Source organism: Cnephaeus nilssonii, assembly GCF_951640355.1.
Source record: "Cnephaeus nilssonii genome assembly, chromosome: 4".
NCBI classification, from domain to species: domain Eukaryota; kingdom Metazoa; phylum Chordata; class Mammalia; order Chiroptera; family Vespertilionidae; genus Cnephaeus; species Cnephaeus nilssonii.
This window is the reverse complement of record NC_137075.1, coordinates 4,478,821-4,495,202: the sequence shown is the minus strand read 5'-3', so window position 1 is coordinate 4,495,202 and position 16,382 is coordinate 4,478,821. Positions and strand designations below refer to the sequence as shown.

The window sequence follows — 16,382 nt, the reverse complement described above, 5'->3', positions numbered from 1 at the left end:
ACACTAGTCTCTCCTTGAAGTCTCGGCATGGACATTTCTCCCTCCCCCTACCCCCCACCCCACCCAGTGATCACCTGGGCTCTGCATAGCAACAATCATGTCTGTAGATGATGGTAACAACAGTACAGCCACAGCTTCCTCATTTTTTCCATTTAATCCTTCAAGTCGCTACAAGCTATATTAGCAAGAATTCCTCTGACTCTCTCTTGAGGCTTCTCCCTAACCATGAAGAGTTTGAGAACCCAAGGTCTTAGTCCAAATGAGAGTCAGCTGATTCCAGGACACACTGAGGAGAGGACTGTCACCCATCAATCCAACTGCTGCTGCCATTGCTTCTCACTTCCGTAAGATCTCACTGTTAAACCTGGCCTGGTATAGCCTGATCCTGATACCCCTCCTCTCTGCCATGTGCGATAAGGCCACGCCCCTACAGCGGTGCTCCATCCTTGGACTGCCAAGGTCTCGTTAATAGTGCTCTGCTCTCTCAGCTCCCCTATTCTTCCAAGACCTGTTCTGCCTTCAGGTTGTGGGAGCACTGCCCCAGAGTCAGTTCTGGTGTCAATGTCCTGGAGACAGAACCATGTCCCTCTTCGCTGCCTAAGGATCTCCCCTCACTTTAGGTCATGGAGCTTTTCTTCCTGAACCTTCACAATGCGGAACCTCTGGTGGGCTCCCCATCCCTGAATAGTGAGCCTGGCTGCTTTGGTAACCCTCCATGTTTGCCCCACTCAGGGCCCTCAGCAAGGGGTTCCCAGGTGCCCATGATGGGATCTTTTATATTCCAAAGTAATTTTTCTAGCATCTCTCAAGCCAGGGAAAGAGGGAACAAATTTTTTTTTAATCCAGATCGAATGTCTAGGAGAGCATCCTCTAGATATATGTTATTTGTGGATAGGGGCCACATCTGACTCATATCAGAGCCCAGTGGCTGTCCAGGCCTCATAGGGATCACTCTGGTGAGTGTTTGGAAAATAAGAGATGACAGGAAGGAGAGAAAGGTGGCATGAGAAGACCTTGTCCCAGGCCCTAGGGATCAACTATGCTTTTCCCGCAAAAGTGGTAGATTCACATGGCTGCCTCCCCTACTCCCCATCTCTCCTCAGGTCAGACTTGTCCTAGGCCAGGAGGAACTGAGGCTGCAGACCCCATCAGAGATGCTGCTGAGTGACTCCGTCCTCCACACAGTGGGGCTAACGATGTCAGGTGGCTGGGCCTGGCTGTCAGTCGATGGGCTCCTCAACACTTCAGCCCCAGTCACAGGGGGGCCTCTGAAGGTCCCCTACGGGCTCTTTGTGGGGGGCACTGGAAGCCTGGGCCTGCCCTACTTGAGGGGAACCAGCCGACCTCTGAGGGGTTGCCTCCACGCAGCCACCCTCAATGGCCACAGCCTCCTTCAGCCACTAACCCCGGATGTGCATGAGGGCTGTGCTGAAGAGTTTTCCGCTGGTGATGATGTGGCCCTGGGCTTCTCTGGGCCCCACTCACTGGCAGCCTTCCCTCCTTGGAGCACTCGGGATGAAGGCACCCTGGAGTTTACGCTCATCACAAGGAGCCAGCAGGCACCCCTGGCCTTCCAGGCAGGTGGTCAGCATGGGGACTTCATCTACTTGGATATATTTGAGGGCCACCTGCGAGCTGTGGTCGAGAAAGGCAAGGGCACTGTGTTGCTCCACAACGGTGTGCCTGTGGCCGATGGGCAGCCCCACGAGGTCAGTGTCCACATAGATGCTCACCAGCTGGAAATCTCCGTGGACCAGTACCCAACACGTACTTCCAACCGTGGGGTCCTCAGCTACCTGGAGCCACGTGGCAGTCTTCTCCTTGGGGGGCTAGATGCAGAGGCCTCTCACCACCTCCAGGAACACCGCCTGGGCCTGGCAGCGGGGGCTGTCAGTGTCTCCCTACTGGGCTGCATGGAGGACCTCAGCGTCAATGGCCAGAGGTGGGGGCTCCGGGAGGCCTGGCTGACTCGCAACATGGTGGCTGGCTGCAGGCCTGAGGAAGACGAATACGAGGAGGATGCTTATGGCCCCTACGAAGTTTTCTCCACCCTGGCACCTGAAGTTTGGCCAGCCATGGAGCTGCCTGAGCCCTGCGTGCCTGAACCCGGGCTGCCTCCTGTCTTCGACAATTTCACCCAACTGCTGACCATCAGCCCCTTGGTGGTGGCTGAGGGTGGCACAGCCTGGCTTGAATGGCGGCATGTGCAGCCCACCCTGGACCTGAGAGAGGCTGAACTGCGCAAATCCCAGGTGCTGTTCAGTGTGAGCCGTGAGCCGCGCCACGGCAAGTTAGAGCTGGACATTCCAGGCGTGCGGACTCGGCAAATGTTCACTCTCCTAGATGTGGTGAACCGCAAGGCCCGCTTTGTCCACAATGGCTCTGAGGACACCTCCGACCAGCTGGTGCTGGAGGTGACAGTGACGGCTCAGGGGCCCGTGCCCTCCTGCCTTCGGAGGGGCCAAACTTACCTTCTGCCCATCCAGATCAACCCTGTCAATGATCCACCCCGTGTCATCTTCCCACATGGCAACCTCATGGTGATCCTGGAACACACACAGAAGCCACTGGGGCCCGAGGTTTTCCAGGCCTATGACCCAGACTCCACCTGCGAGGGCCTTACCTTCCAGCTCCTGGCTACTGGCCCCGTGGAACGCCGAGACAAACCTGGGGAGCCAGCAACCGAGTTCTCCTGCCAGGAGCTGGAGGCAGGCAGCCTTGTCTATGTCCACAGTGGCGGGCCTGCCCAGGACCTCATCTTCCGGGTCAGCGATGGGATGCAGGCCAGCTCCCTGGCCACACTGAAGGTGGTGGCTGTCCGGCCAGCCATTCAGATCCGCCACAACACAGGGCTGCGCCTGGCCCAGGGCTCTGCTGCACTGGTCTTGCCCACCAACTTGTCGGTGGAAACAAATGCTGTAGGGCAGGATGTGAGTGTGCTATTCCGAGTCACTGGAGCCCTGCAGTTTGGGGAGCTGCAGAAGCAGGGATCAGGCGGGGCAGAGGGTGCAGAATGGTGGGCCACGCAGGCCTTCCACCAGCGGGACTTGGAACAGGGCCGCGTGAGGTACCTAAGCACTGACCCAGAGCACCATGCTGAGGACATGGTGGAGAAACTGACCCTGGAGGTGCAGGTGGGTCAGGAGACCCTAAGCAATCTGTCCTTCCCAGTGACAGTCCAGAGAGCCACCGTGTGGCTGCTGCGGCTGGAGCCACTGCACACTCAGAACACCCGGCAAGAGGCCCTTACCACAGCCCACTTGGAGGCCACCCTGGAGGAGGCAGGCCTAAGCCCCACCACTTTTCACTATGAAGTAGTTCAGGCCCCCAAGAAAGGTAATCTGCGACTCCAGGGCATGCGGCTATCAGAAGGTCAGGGCTTCACCCAAGACGACCTGCAAGCTGGTAGGGTGACCTATGGAGCCACTGCACGTGCCTCAGAGGTGGTCGAGGATGTCTTCCATTTCCGTGTCACAGCTCCGCCACACTTCTCCCCGCTCTACACCTTCCCCATCCATATTGGTGGTGACCCAGATGCTCCTGTCCTCACCAATGTTCTCCTCTCAGTCCCTGAAGGTGGTGAGGCTATCCTCTCCGCTGACCACCTCTTCGTCAAGAGTCTCAACAATGCCAGCTATCTCTATGAGGTCATGGAGCGGCCCCGCCATGGGAGGTTGGCATGGCAGGGGACACAAGACAAGACCATCATGGTGACATCCTTTACCAATGAGGACCTGCTGCATGGCCGGCTGGTGTACCAGCATGATGACTCTGAGACCACAGAAGATGACATCCCATTTGTAGCTACCCGCCAGGGGGAGGGCAGCGGTGGCACGGCCTGGGAGGAGGTACGCGGCGTCTTCCGAGTGGCCATCCAGCCCGTGAATGACCACGCCCCCGTGCAGACCATCAACCGCATCTTCCATGTAGCCCGGGGTGGGCAGCGACTACTCACTACAGATGACGTGGCCTTCAGCGATGCCGACTCTGGCTTTACTGATGCCCAACTGGTGCTGACCCGCAAGGACCTCCTCTTTGGCAGTATTGTGGCTGTGGATGACCCCATGCGGCCCATCTACCGCTTTACTCAGGAGGACCTCAGGAAGAAGCGAGTACTATTCATGCACTCCGGGGCTGACCGCGGCTGGATCCAGCTACAGGTGTCTGATGGGCAGCACCAGGCCACCACACTGCTTGAAGTGCAGGCCTCAGAGCCCTACCTCCGTGTGGCCAATGACTCTAGCCTCGTGGTCCCTCAAGGAGGCCAGGGCACCATCGACACAGCTGTACTCCACCTGGACACCAACCTAGACATCCGCAGTGGGGATGAGGTTCACTATCATGTCACCGCTGGTCCACACTGGGGGCAGCTGCTCCGGGCAGGCCAGCCAGCCACAGCCTTCTTTCAGCGGGACCTGCTGAATGGGGCCATTCTCTACAGCCACAACGGCAGCCTCAGCCCCCGTGACACCCTGGCCTTCTCTGTGGATGCAGGGCCCATGCACACGGATGCCACCCTACAAGTGACCATTGCCCTAGAAAGGCCACTGGCCCCACTGCACCTGGTCCAGCACAAGAAGGTCTATGTCTTCCAAGGAGAGGCAGCTAAGATCAGAAGGGATCATCTGGAGGTAAAGGGCTGGGGGATGAGCAGCACATGGGCCTTCATGCTGTGTGTGCTTGGATGTTTCCAGTATGCCTGTGGTGGCTTCCGGGTCAGCTGTGTGCGTGCCTTGGGTATGCTCCTGTACACATCCATGTTGTGTGCCCAAGAGTTTCTGGGGGATTTGTTGTACATAAAGCTACCTGTGCATTGTGTGTACCTCCACATGTCATGTGCATATGTGCACATGCTGTGGTTAACCATGCATGTTTCTGGGCCCCTCCCAGGCCACAAAATCTCTGAAGTTGAGCCTAAGAATCTGTATTCTAGTAACAATAAGTTCTCTGGAGGGTTTTCTTGGACACAAACTTTGAGGATTACAGGCCTTGGAGACAGACTTAGCTGGTCCCCAGGCTACCACGTCCTCAGCTCCTTTCCCAGACCTCAGACCAGGACTCACGGTCTGAAGAGAGCTGCTGAACCCCCAGGAACCTCACAGAGCAACCACGGGCCTCCCAGCAGGCCCACTGACCTGCTTTGTGATCTCAGGCCAGTCTCTTGCCCTTTCTGGACCTTATTCTCCTACACTGGCAATTTCTGAGCCCCTTGTGGTTCTGGCTCTCTGGGCTTTTGTCAGAATGTGACTATATATATCTGGCATCAGGCTGTTGCCCTGGAGGAGGCAGAATTTGAGCCAGGCTTTGAAGAGCCTGGGATTTCAATTAGCAGGAAATGGGGAGAACCATATTACAGGCGGAGAGACAAGTCCAGGCAAAGACACAGAATCAGGAATGTGAACTTGGAGGTGGACAATCAGATGAGGGAGCACCCAGCAGCCCTTGATCTGGACAGGGTGTGCAAGTTCCATGGAGCCTATAGTTTCTTAGAGTCTGTGCCTCCAGAAGGATGGGGCGCTCTCTGGTGGTAAGAAGTGACAATAGTGGGAGCGGGGCAGCGTGTGTGTGTGTGTGTGTGTGTGTGTGTGTGTGTGTGTGTGTGTGTACATGTGGGATGATTGTTGTCTCTATTCACACATCAGTATTTGGTAAAATTATATGTCTATGTCACTGAATCTGAGGATGTGTAATTGTCTACATCTCAGGGAGTATGTCTTATGACAGCCTCCCCTGTGCCTGTGGTGAGTCCCTGTGACCCTCTGTTAACCAGGCAGCCCAGGAGACAGTGCCACCCGCAGACATTGTGTTCTCAGTGAAGACCCCACCAAGTGCTGGCTACCTGGTGATGTTGTCTCACGCCACCCCTGCAGCCGAGCCGCCCAGCTTGGACCCCGTGAAGAGCTTCTCTCAGGAGGCCGTGGATGCGGGCAGGGTCCTGTACCTGCATTCCCGCCCTGAGTTCTGGAGTGATACCTTCTCCCTGGATGTGGCCTCGGGCCTGGGTGCTCCCCTCAAGGGTATCCACATGGAGCTGGAGGTGCTGCCCACCACCATCCCCCTGGAGGCACAGAACTTCAGTGTCCCCGAGGGTGGCACCTGCACCCTGGCCCCTCCGCTGCTCCGCATCACTGGGCCCTACTTCCCCATGCTGCCAGGCCTTGTCCTGCAGGTGTTAGAGCCACCCCGGCACGGGGCCCTGCGGAGAGAAGAAGACCCTCAAAACAGGACCCTCAGCACCTTCTCCTGGAGAGAGGTATGCTGCCAGGGAGGTCCCAGGGGTACAGTCCAGCTCTGGGGACAGAGTGAGGGAGCCTAGGGGTGCCCAGTCTGGGGATGTGTGAAGAGAGGAGGCATGGAGCCCACCTTTATGGAGCATGTTTGCTTCAGATGCCTTACCTCATTCCTTCTTCACCAGGTAGATAGGAATGACGATCCCATTTCCTTCACTCCTTCATTCCTTTACTCGGGGAGAAAGGGCTGTCTCCACCTGCAGAAACTGAAGTGCTAAGGGACCCAGTCTCCGCCCCCACCCAAGGGCAGGGCCTGAAGGGTGCTGAGCCTGACCTCCAGCCCTGGGCCGGCCTGCAGGTGGAAGAACAGCTGATCCACTATGTTCATGACGGGAGCGAGACCCGGACAGACAGCTTCATCCTAGTGGCTAATGCCTCAGAGATGGACCGCCAGAGCCATCCCGTATCCTTTGCCATCACCATCCTGCCTGTCAACGACCAGCCCCCTGTCCTCACCACAAACACAGGCCTGCAGGTGAGAGCATTCTAGAACCACCTCCCACCCCACCCCCTCCTGGAGAAAGGCCCAACACACAGCTTCCCCCTCTCTGAGCCTCAGTTTCCTCCTCCTTAAAATAGGGACAATGTCACGTGCCTCACTAGGCTGTTGGGAAGAGGGAAGAGCTATTGCACTGAAAATAGAACACAGGTGTGAGGTTTTCTTCTTGGAAACTTATAAGTTCAGGAGGCAACCTTGAGAATGGCCACGCTTGGCACTGCTCTTTCCTGGGCTCACTTTCAACAGAAGTGTTTTTCTATGGCTTAGGACCAGAATTCCTGAAGAAAGTTCTTTCAAGTGCTTAATGGTGGACTCCAGGTGAGGAGCCATTAAGCACCCCACTTCCACCCCCAGCAAATAAATGTCACAGTTTGGCTCCCCAAGTCCCTGCCCCCACATGGAGCACAGCAGTGGTGCCCCCATTCAGCAGAGGTGGAAGTGGAAGCCCAGACAGGTGACAAAACTTCTCGACGGTCTCAAAACTAGTTACTGGTGGAACAGAAAGGGTGTGGCTTCACCCAGCAAGACAGCGATGGACAGGGTGTGGACTCCAGGTCAGCAGGAGACTTGGGAGGCTTCGAAAGAGGGCTGACAGGCTGTCTGTGACATGAGCACTGGGCATTTTTGTGGTATAGGCTGTGCCTTGGGGAGCAGCTCAGTGGTAGGGAGACCAGCAAAAGGTGGGGTATAGGCTAAGGGCTGTTCCCCTCCCACCCCCACCCCGCCCTCAGGGAACAGTCAGGTGGTGCTATGTGGAAGCTCGGCCACCAGGTGGTGCTGTCCACTGTGTTCATGCCAGGAGCCTCCAACCATAGTGGCCTTCCTTCTAGAGCTCTGGCAGGAGTCAGCTGGGGCTAGGGGAGGGAGTCCAGGCATTCCAGAGACCTTAGTTCTCCAGGTTTGGAAGCCCCTCCCCATTACTGCTCACAAGTTGTTGACCCAGCAGGACAGGTCACAGGACTCTGGGAAGGGGATCCTGCCCTGCTGGCAGGTAGGAGGGCTGCGGGAGCTTCCCGTTCACTCTGAGCATAGGGAGGGCCAGTCCACACCCAGCAGGCCTCACCCAGCCACTGAGGCTGGTGACTGCCCTATTCCCAGTGCTGCTTCAGTGCTGCAGGGTGGTGGCCAACCATCAGCCCCTCCCGCTGTCCCTGCCTCCCATCCCCTCCTTCACCTGGAAGGGGAGCCCATTTCTAAATATCCCGGGCAGGCAAAAATTACTGGAGCACAGCAATGGGGGCACCACTGCTGTGCTCCATGTGGGGGCAGGGACTTGGGGAGCCAAACTCTAGAGGGTCTGAGGGAGGCCTCTGCCTTGCCAGTGAGACACCAGATTAAGCAGTGCTGTTGGCCAGGCTTGGGGGGTTCTGGGGTTGCGAAGCCTATGAGAGTAAGAGCTGGAAGCTTCCTGAGGTAGAGGGACATGAGCTGTCCTTGAGGGACAGTCAAGATTAGGGCAGATGGGAGCAGGAAGCCTGGGCACGGGGTCCCTGGGGTAACAGAGAAAGATGAATAGGGTGGGGCCCTTTGTGCAGATGAGCCCAGAATGGCCATTGGTGGGGGCAGAACCTTCACAGGCCTGTGTCCCCAGATGTGGGAGGGGGGCACTGTGCCCATCCCTATGACAGCCCTTAAGGGCACAGACGACGATTCCGAGCCCGAGGACCTGGTCTACACCATCGAGCAGCCCAGCAATGGACGAGTAGTGCTGCAGGCGACACTGGGCACCGAGGCCCACAGCTTCACACAGGCCCAGCTGGACAGTGGGCTTGTGCTATTCTCACACAGAGGTGGGTGCTTAGATGTGGGGACACCCTGAGGACAGGGTACCAGCATGGGCCAGTGATACCCAATTCCACATCTGCCCTCAGGAGCCCTGGATGGAGGCTTCCACTTCAGCCTCTCTGATGGCAAGCACACCTCCCCTGGACACTTCTTCCACGTGACGGCCCAGAAGCAGCCGCTTCTTTCACTGGAGGGCAGCCGAACGCTAACTGTCTGCCCAGGTGGGTCTACCAAGTGTGGGTGGCAGATCAGGGTCATGCTGCCTCTCCAGAAGTCACAGGCCTTGCCCTGGCCCCTGGTCTGAGTCTGACAGGCCCTTTTTGCCTCTCATAGGAGCTGTCCAGCCGCTTAGCAGCCAGAACCTGAGAGCCAGCTCCAGCACAGGCACCGACCCTCACCATCTGCTCTATTGGGTGGTACAGGGCCCCCAGCTTGGCCGGCTGTTCCACACCCAGCAGGGCAGCACTGGGGAGGCCCTGGTGAACTTCACTCAGGCTGAGGTAAGGGTTCAACTCTCTACAGCCACATCTCAGGTGGCCCACTCCACCATGGACACACGTGGATACCGGTACCAGATCCAGCATAGTGGGCAGCACACTCCCTGAACCTCCTCTGATCCAGGCCATGCATGCCTTGCTCTCCAGGAGCCACTAGGCCCTTAAGGCAAATGGGACTTAGTGTTCCACGGTGAGAGAGAAGGATGCAGGAGGTCAAGGTGACAGGGGCTCAGAACAGGGGTCAGGTCCTGGGGTTGGGCTTCCAGAAGGAAAACAAAGTTGGACCCTAGGAGCTAGAAAGTGTGCCCTGGGTGGGGGACACTAGTACCCCCCAGTGGCTGGTGAGGGGCAGTGTTTGGTTCAGGGGATGGAGTTTGAGATGAAGGCAGCCCTGAATGGAGGCTTCCCCTGGACAATTTGGGCCTGTGGACAGATGTATGAGCTTGGGTCTCAGGTCAGGAGCCAGCAAGAAACAGAGTGGGTCCTAGGAGCACGGGAGTGGACAGAAGGCAGCTGAGTAGGTCCAGTGGGGAGTGGAGCTGCCATCTGTCCATCACTGCAGTTTCAGGGCGTGGCTGTCCTAAAACACAGCAGAGGCTAACGGGAAACACTCAGACTACAGGGCTGCTGGGATCACAGAGCTCTGTGCTCACAGTACCAGTCCCAGCAGCCATCACTTCACACCCCTTCTATGTGCAAGAGGTGCCAGGGAAGCCTTGGTCCTCCCAAAGGCAGAGCAGGTGGGGAGCCTTTAGGCCTCAGGAAAGGAGAGTCTTTAGTGGTGGCAGGAAAGGTTTCTTGGGTCCCTCATACCAACATCCACAAGGCCTGGGTTCTTGGTTCTCTTGGAGCCCTGGCTTCTGCTGTGGCCCTCTTCCTGCCCCTGCCTATAAGGAAATAGTCAGTAGGCCGGAGGCTGCAGCAGCTGTGCCCCTGAGTCCCTGGGAGCCTTTGTCATCAGATGCCCAGGAAGTGGGAGGGAATGGACTAGGCCTCCTGAGCCCTGCCCCCACCCTACAGTGCTTCTCCCCACATCCCAGTAATCTGAAGGACCAGGTTGAAGAGTCAACAGGGGGTGGGCTGGCAGTGCCATGCAGAGGAGCATGGCAGAGACCCATCTGCCCTTGGCGAAGGGGGCTAGGGAGGACTTGGTGATATCTGACACCACCACTGCCCCACAATACTCTGAGCTGGGCGGGTCAGGGAACAGGTGTCCCCACTTTGCAGATAAGAAATCTGAAGGTCACAGCGGTCAGATGGCGTTATTCAGAGCACGTGGCTAGTAAGAAGCAAAGCCAGGATTGTGCCTTCTGACTGTTAGTCCAAGGTTTCTTTCCCTAGAAGACACTGCTTGCTCCCAGAGCTCGGGGACCCTCTCCACTCTGCCTGGGATTTGCCCCACCCTCAACCAGACCGCTCCCACCCAAGATGCTCCTGTACCCAGGCATTCAGCCTCCCACCCCCACTCCCAGGGGTCTTCATTTCCTTCCTGCCCACCTTTCAGCCTAGGCCAAAGGTCACATCTGGCTGTCCTTGCAGGCCACATCTGGCCAACAGCCTGCACAATGCATTTAATATTTTTTAATTAATGGTCAACGTACAATCTTTAGAAGATTTCAATTAAAAAAACTAATTTCCAGTTTTTTAAAAGGCCTGTGTTCCCTCTTACAGCAATCAGCTGAGAAGCCACCACCCCTTTAACTAGGCTGTGCTCTCCAGTCATCACAACCCTTCTCTCCTAAAGTCTTCCACACCAATCAGTTTCCATGTTGCTATTGCACAAGTCCTTTTTTTCTGAGTGAATGAAAGTAGTTCTGTGTCTTCTAAAAGGAGAAAACAAAAGATAAGCCAATAGAACACATTAGGATCAGAAGGGGGGAGGAACTTCTTTATGGAAATGAAGAATATGCCTGGTGTTTAACATGCAGACAGCCCTTGCAAGCAGCAGGTTGGCTGGACTGGACTTGCTAAGGAAGGGTGGTCATAGGTGAGTTTGAAAGGGCAATGGGGTCACAATGGGGTCTCTGTAGTCAAATGATAAGCTACTGCACAATCTGAGCAAGAGTGACATGACCTTACTTTTTAAAGGCTCGTTCTGGTTTTTATATTAAGAACAAAATGTAGGGGGACGGGAGCAGGGGCCAAAACAGGCCACAGTTAGGAGAGCTATCACCATAATCCAGGCCAGAGATGATGGGGTGTGGGAAGAGGAGGGAAGTCAGGGATGATGCCAGAGTTTGGCCTGAGCCATTGGAAGAACAGAGCTGCTATCTTCCGCATTGGGAGGATGGAAAGGCGGGCAGGGCAGGAGTCTGCATAGTGCATGCAGAGTTTGAGATGTCCACTATACATCCCCAAGAAGCTGCCAAGGACGCAGGTAGATACAAGAGGCTGGGGTTCCAGACAGAGCCGTCCGGGTGGGAGATACACATAAGGGGATCATCACATAGCTGGCATTGAGGACTGAATGAGAGCAGGTGGGGCCTGCCTGTAGATGGAGAAGAATCTCAAGGCCAAGTCATAGATGTTGGGGAGAATAGGAGGGACCAAGAGAGTCTGTGAAGAAGCAACTACTAAGGTAGGAAGAACACCAAGACAAGGGCCATCCTGGAGAAGGTTGCATTAGAGGAAGGGATGCTCACATATGGCATCCAAGGCAAGATGAGGCCTGACAACCCACCGTTGGATCTAACAACACGGAGGCCACTGGTGCCCCTGGCCAGAACAGGAGCGAAGCCTGGGTGGAGTACACTTAGGACATCATGGGGGGAGTGTGGGCTATTTTTTTCTTTTCTTTTTTAAATATATTTTTATTGATTTCAGAGAGGAAGGGAAAGAAAAAGAGAGATAGAAACATCAATGATGGGAAAGAATCATTGATCAGCTGCCTCCCGTACGTCCCCTACTGGGGATCAAGCCCACAACCCGGGCATGTGCCCTGACCAGGAACCGAACATGACCTCCTGGTTCATAGGTCTACACTCAACCACTGAGCCATGCCAGCTGGGCAGTGTAAGCTATTCTTTTTGCAGTTTGCTACAAAGAACAGCAAGGGGAAGGTGGCAAATGTTTGTGGGAAAAGTGAATCAAGTTTTTTTCTTTAAGGTGGAAGAAAGAATAATATGGCTGCATAACAATGGGAATGATCCATTTGGGGCAAAATTGACACCATACGGAAAAAAAAGGGGGGGGAGAAGGTAAAAGAGGTGTACTCAGTAGGCAAGAGGGGCAGGGATCAGTGCAAAGAGGAAAGACCTCTGTTGGGAGAAATGAGGTAGACTATTGCTTTCCCCAGAGGCTCAGAGAAGAGAGTTGCCCAAAGTGGCAAAGCCTGGGTCTGCCATGTGACTGCCTAGTGGTGGCCCCTGAGACAGTGAGAGTGCACGTTACAGACACAGAGGCAGGCATAACTGGGAGAGCCTAGAATGAGGCTAGGAGGCTACCGCCATAATCCAGGGATGGTCTGAGGGAGGTGCCAGCCTGGGAGGGGACTGCTGGGCACAGAGGCTGGACCTGCCTTGTTCCAACGGTGGTGGTCTCCCACAGGTGTATGCCGGGAATGTTCTATATGAGCACAAGATGCCTGCTGAGCCCTTCTGGGAGGCCCACGACACTCTGAAGCTCCGTCTGGCCTCACCTCCTGCCCCTGATGTAGCCACCACCCTTGCTGTGGCTGTATCTTTTGAGGCTGCCTGTCCCCAGCGCCCCAGCCGTCTCTGGAGGAACAAAGGTGAACAGTATGATAGGCTGGCAAAGTTAGGAGGACACTAGGAGAGGCCCAGAGAGGAGTGGACTCAAGACCAGGGTCAGCCCCCAGGACCTGGGATGTTATAGGGAGGGTGGGCAGATATAGAGGCTTTGAGGTCAGAGGGGAGACATGGTCCTTGTTCCACCTGAGAACTCTGAACCCCATCCTGGGGTACCTGGTCTGAGGGGGGAGGCAAACCTTGCCTTGGGGGCCCCAGCCTGAGGGTTCATGGCTCTTCCCTCAGTGGACTGAAGCTTCATAGCCTGTGTTTTACCCACAGGTCTCTGGGTCTCCAAAGGCCAGCGGGCCAAGATTACCAGGGCTGCCCTTGACGCCTCCAACCTCCTGGCCAGTGTTTTGTCATCTCAGCGCCCAGAGCACGATGTGCTGTTCCAGGTCACGCAGTTCCCTGCCTGGGGCCAGCTGCTGCTGTCGGAGGAGCCCCTCCATGCTGGGCAGCCCCACTTCCTGCAGTCCCAGCTGGCCGCAGGGCAGCTGGTGTATGCCCATGGTGGCAGGGGCACTCAGCCAGATGGCTTCCACTTTCATGCCCACCTCCAGGGGAAGGCAGGGGCCTCCTTGGCAGGACCCCAAACTTCAGAGGCCTTCACCATCACGGTGCGAGATGTGAATGAGGGGCCACCCCTGCCACAGGCCTCCATTCCACTCCGGCTCACCCGCGGCTCCCGCGCCTCCGTCTCCAGAGCCCATCTGAGTGTGGTGGACCCAGACTCAGCTCCCGAGGAGATCGAGTTCAAGGTGCAACGAGCACCCCACAATGGCTTCCTGAGCCTGGCCGGGGCCAGTGCGGGCCCTGTGAGGCGCTTCACGCAGGGCGATGTGGATGCAGGGCGGCTGGCCTTCGTGGCCAATGGGAGCAGTGTGGCAGGCATCTTCCAGCTGAGCGTGTCTGACGGGGCCAGTCCACCCCTGTCCATGTCCCTGGCCGTGGACGTCTTGCCATCCACCATTGAGGTGCAGCTGCAGGCACCCCTAGAGGTGCCCCAAGCCTTAGGGCACTCCTCACTGAGCCGGCAGCAGCTCCGGGTGGTTTCAGATCAGGAGGAGCCGGACGCCACCTACCACCTCACCCAGGGGCCTCAGTATGGGCATCTCCTGGTGGGCGGGCATCCAGCCACAGCCTTCAGCCAGGTCCAGGTAGACCAGGGTGAGGTGGTCTTTGCTTTCACCAACTTCTCCTCCTCTCAAGACCACTTCAATGTCCTGGCACTGGCCAGAGGTGCCAATACATCAGCCACCGTGAATGTCACTGTGAGGGCTCTGCTGCATATGTGGGCAGGTGGTCCGTGGCCCCAGGGTGCCACCCTACGCCTGGACTCCACCATCCTAGATGCAGGTGAGTTGGCCAACCACACAGGCAGTGTGCCCCGTTTCCGGCTCCTGGTAGGACCCCGGCATGGCCGTGTGGTCCGTATGCCCAGGGACAGCCAACCTGTGGAGCAATTCACACAGCAGGACCTTGAGGATGGAAAGCTGGGGCTGGAGGTAGGCAGGCCAGAGAGCAGGTCCCCTGGCCCCGCGGGTGACAGTCTCACTCTCGAGCTGTGGGCAAGAGGTGTCCCACCTGCTGTGGCCTCGCTGGACTTCGCCACTGAGCCTTACAATGCAGCCCAGTCCTACAGCGTGGCCTTGCTTAGTCTCCCTGAGGCTGCTCAGACAGAAGCAGGGAGGCCGGAGAGCAGCCCTCCGACTGGTGAGCCACGGCCAGCAGCCTCCAGCCCTGTGCCACCTGTGGCCAGAGGGGGCTTCCTGGGCTTCCTCGAGGACAACATGTTCAGTGTCATCATCCCCGTGTGCCTGGTCCTCCTGCTCCTGGCACTCATCTTGCCCCTGCTCTTCTATCTCCGCAAACGCAATAAGACAGGCAAGCACCACGTCCAGGTGCTGACAGCCAAGCCCCGCAACGGCCTGGCTGAAGACACGGAGACCTTCCGCAAGGTGGAGCCCGGCCAGACCATCCCACTCACAGCTGTGCCTGGCCAGAGGCCCCCACCAGGGGGCCATCAGGACCCAGAGCTTCTGCAGTTCTGCCGGACATCCAACCCTGCCCTCAAAAATGGCCAGTACTGGGTATAAGGACTGTCCTGGGCCCAGGTGCTGACAGGACAGGGACAGGCTTGCTCAGGCCCAGGCCCCCATTGCTGCCATGCCCTGATACTGTCTGAGTGTCCACAAAGCCAGACAGACCTGAGGACACCAGGGATGGAGGCTGCTGGGAGGAAGTTTCAGGGGTCTGGGACAGAGTGGAGTCAAAAACTGGGATCTCCCCAGCTCACTCCATGCCTGGACAACTACAAGGAGCCAAGGACAGAGGCCGGCTTGGGGAGTCAGTCCCCTGCCCTGGAGCTAGTCTAGGCTATCCAAACCAGAGCAACCTCCTACATGGGTCAGGACTCTGGGTACTGGGTCTGTGACCTCAGGTGAGTCACCCCTAACCTTCTTAAGGGCAAGGCAAAAAAAGGAAAGGGAGGGGCAGGCAAGGTTCCTAGGTGGTCCCTCCAAGTCAGGCCTCCCCTTGTCTCTGCCCCAGGGTTGAGAGAAAAACGTTTCCCCCTCGTCTCTTAGGGAAATGGTATTTCCTGGAGCGGAGGAAGAGAGAGCCCCTCCACCCTCTGGAAGCCAGAAGCCAGTAGAATATGTTCAGAGTGCAAGGTGGGCGGGTTGCTCTGGGGATGGGTTTATTTAAGGGAGATTGCAAGGAAAGTATTTAACATGGTGCTGAGCTAGCCCAGATTGATGGAGTCCCTGGCAGTGTGAGATGGAGGAGGGTCTGGGGCCAGTTCATTACCACCTGCATGGGATGAGGGCTAAGCAAGCATGCGTGTGTGGCCCTGCAACAGGTTGGGCTGGGGAGCATGCGGGGTCTGAGGCCGTGGGCACTGTAATGCCTGTGCTCCCCTGAGGACTAGAGGGCAGGCAGTTTGGGACACTCGGCTCCATGGGGCCTGGATAAACGGTGCTTCAGAGATTCTGGACAGCTGTGTGTTGTTTGTCTGACTGTGCACTGGGTCTTTGTCCACACCAGCCTGCACTCCCCTGGTCCCCAAAGCCAGCAGGGTGGCCAAGGCCACAGGAGCCCCGAACCTCCCCCTCCTGGGACCAGATCTCTGCTTCTTCTGTGGGATGGGACCAAAGCCCTTTGGTTTAGTAGACGTGGGCTAGGCTCTCTCCAAAGAGCTTAAAGCAAAAAAGGAAACCAAGAGATATTCCGTGTCCAGCCCTAGATGTCTTAGCCTGCGTTTTGGCTTCCACAGACCTATCCCTCTCCACCCACCTCTCAAGAGGTTAGAGCACCAAAGGTGAGGAGAGTAAGGGAGACATGAGGACCCAAGGCTGGGCCCTGGTGATGATGGGAAAGTTGAGACACTACCACCTCAGACACCTGCCCTCAGCTCCATGGAGATATTCACAAGGAAGATTTCTACTGGCCTCTAACCTTCCAACAAGAGGATCATGGGTGCTCCTCAAAAGCAGAGTAAGCAGCAAGGATTCTGCAAGCTGTTTCTGTGTGTGGCCCAAAGGGTTATCACTTGGTTAGGGGT

The 16,382-nt window shown here is 56.8% G+C and overlaps 1 protein-coding gene across 1 annotated transcript in view; it reads left to right on the top strand.

The window, feature by feature from the left end:
- The window catches only part of CSPG4 (chondroitin sulfate proteoglycan 4), a 36,364-nt gene extending 20,549 nt beyond the window's left edge, over positions 1 to 15,815 (top strand). Inside the window, exons 3-10 of the mRNA XM_079768408.1 lie at positions 1,104 to 4,631; positions 5,771 to 6,253; positions 6,589 to 6,765; positions 8,381 to 8,579; positions 8,661 to 8,795; positions 8,908 to 9,074; positions 12,618 to 12,801; positions 13,100 to 15,815. Coding sequence (XP_079624534.1) covers positions 1,104 to 4,631; positions 5,771 to 6,253; positions 6,589 to 6,765; positions 8,381 to 8,579; positions 8,661 to 8,795; positions 8,908 to 9,074; positions 12,618 to 12,801; positions 13,100 to 14,916 — 6,690 coding nt within the window. The 3' untranslated portion in view covers positions 14,917 to 15,815. The remainder of the gene's footprint in view (positions 1 to 1,103; positions 4,632 to 5,770; positions 6,254 to 6,588; positions 6,766 to 8,380; positions 8,580 to 8,660; positions 8,796 to 8,907; positions 9,075 to 12,617; positions 12,802 to 13,099) is intronic.
- Positions 15,816 to 16,382: the final 567 nt, after the last annotated feature.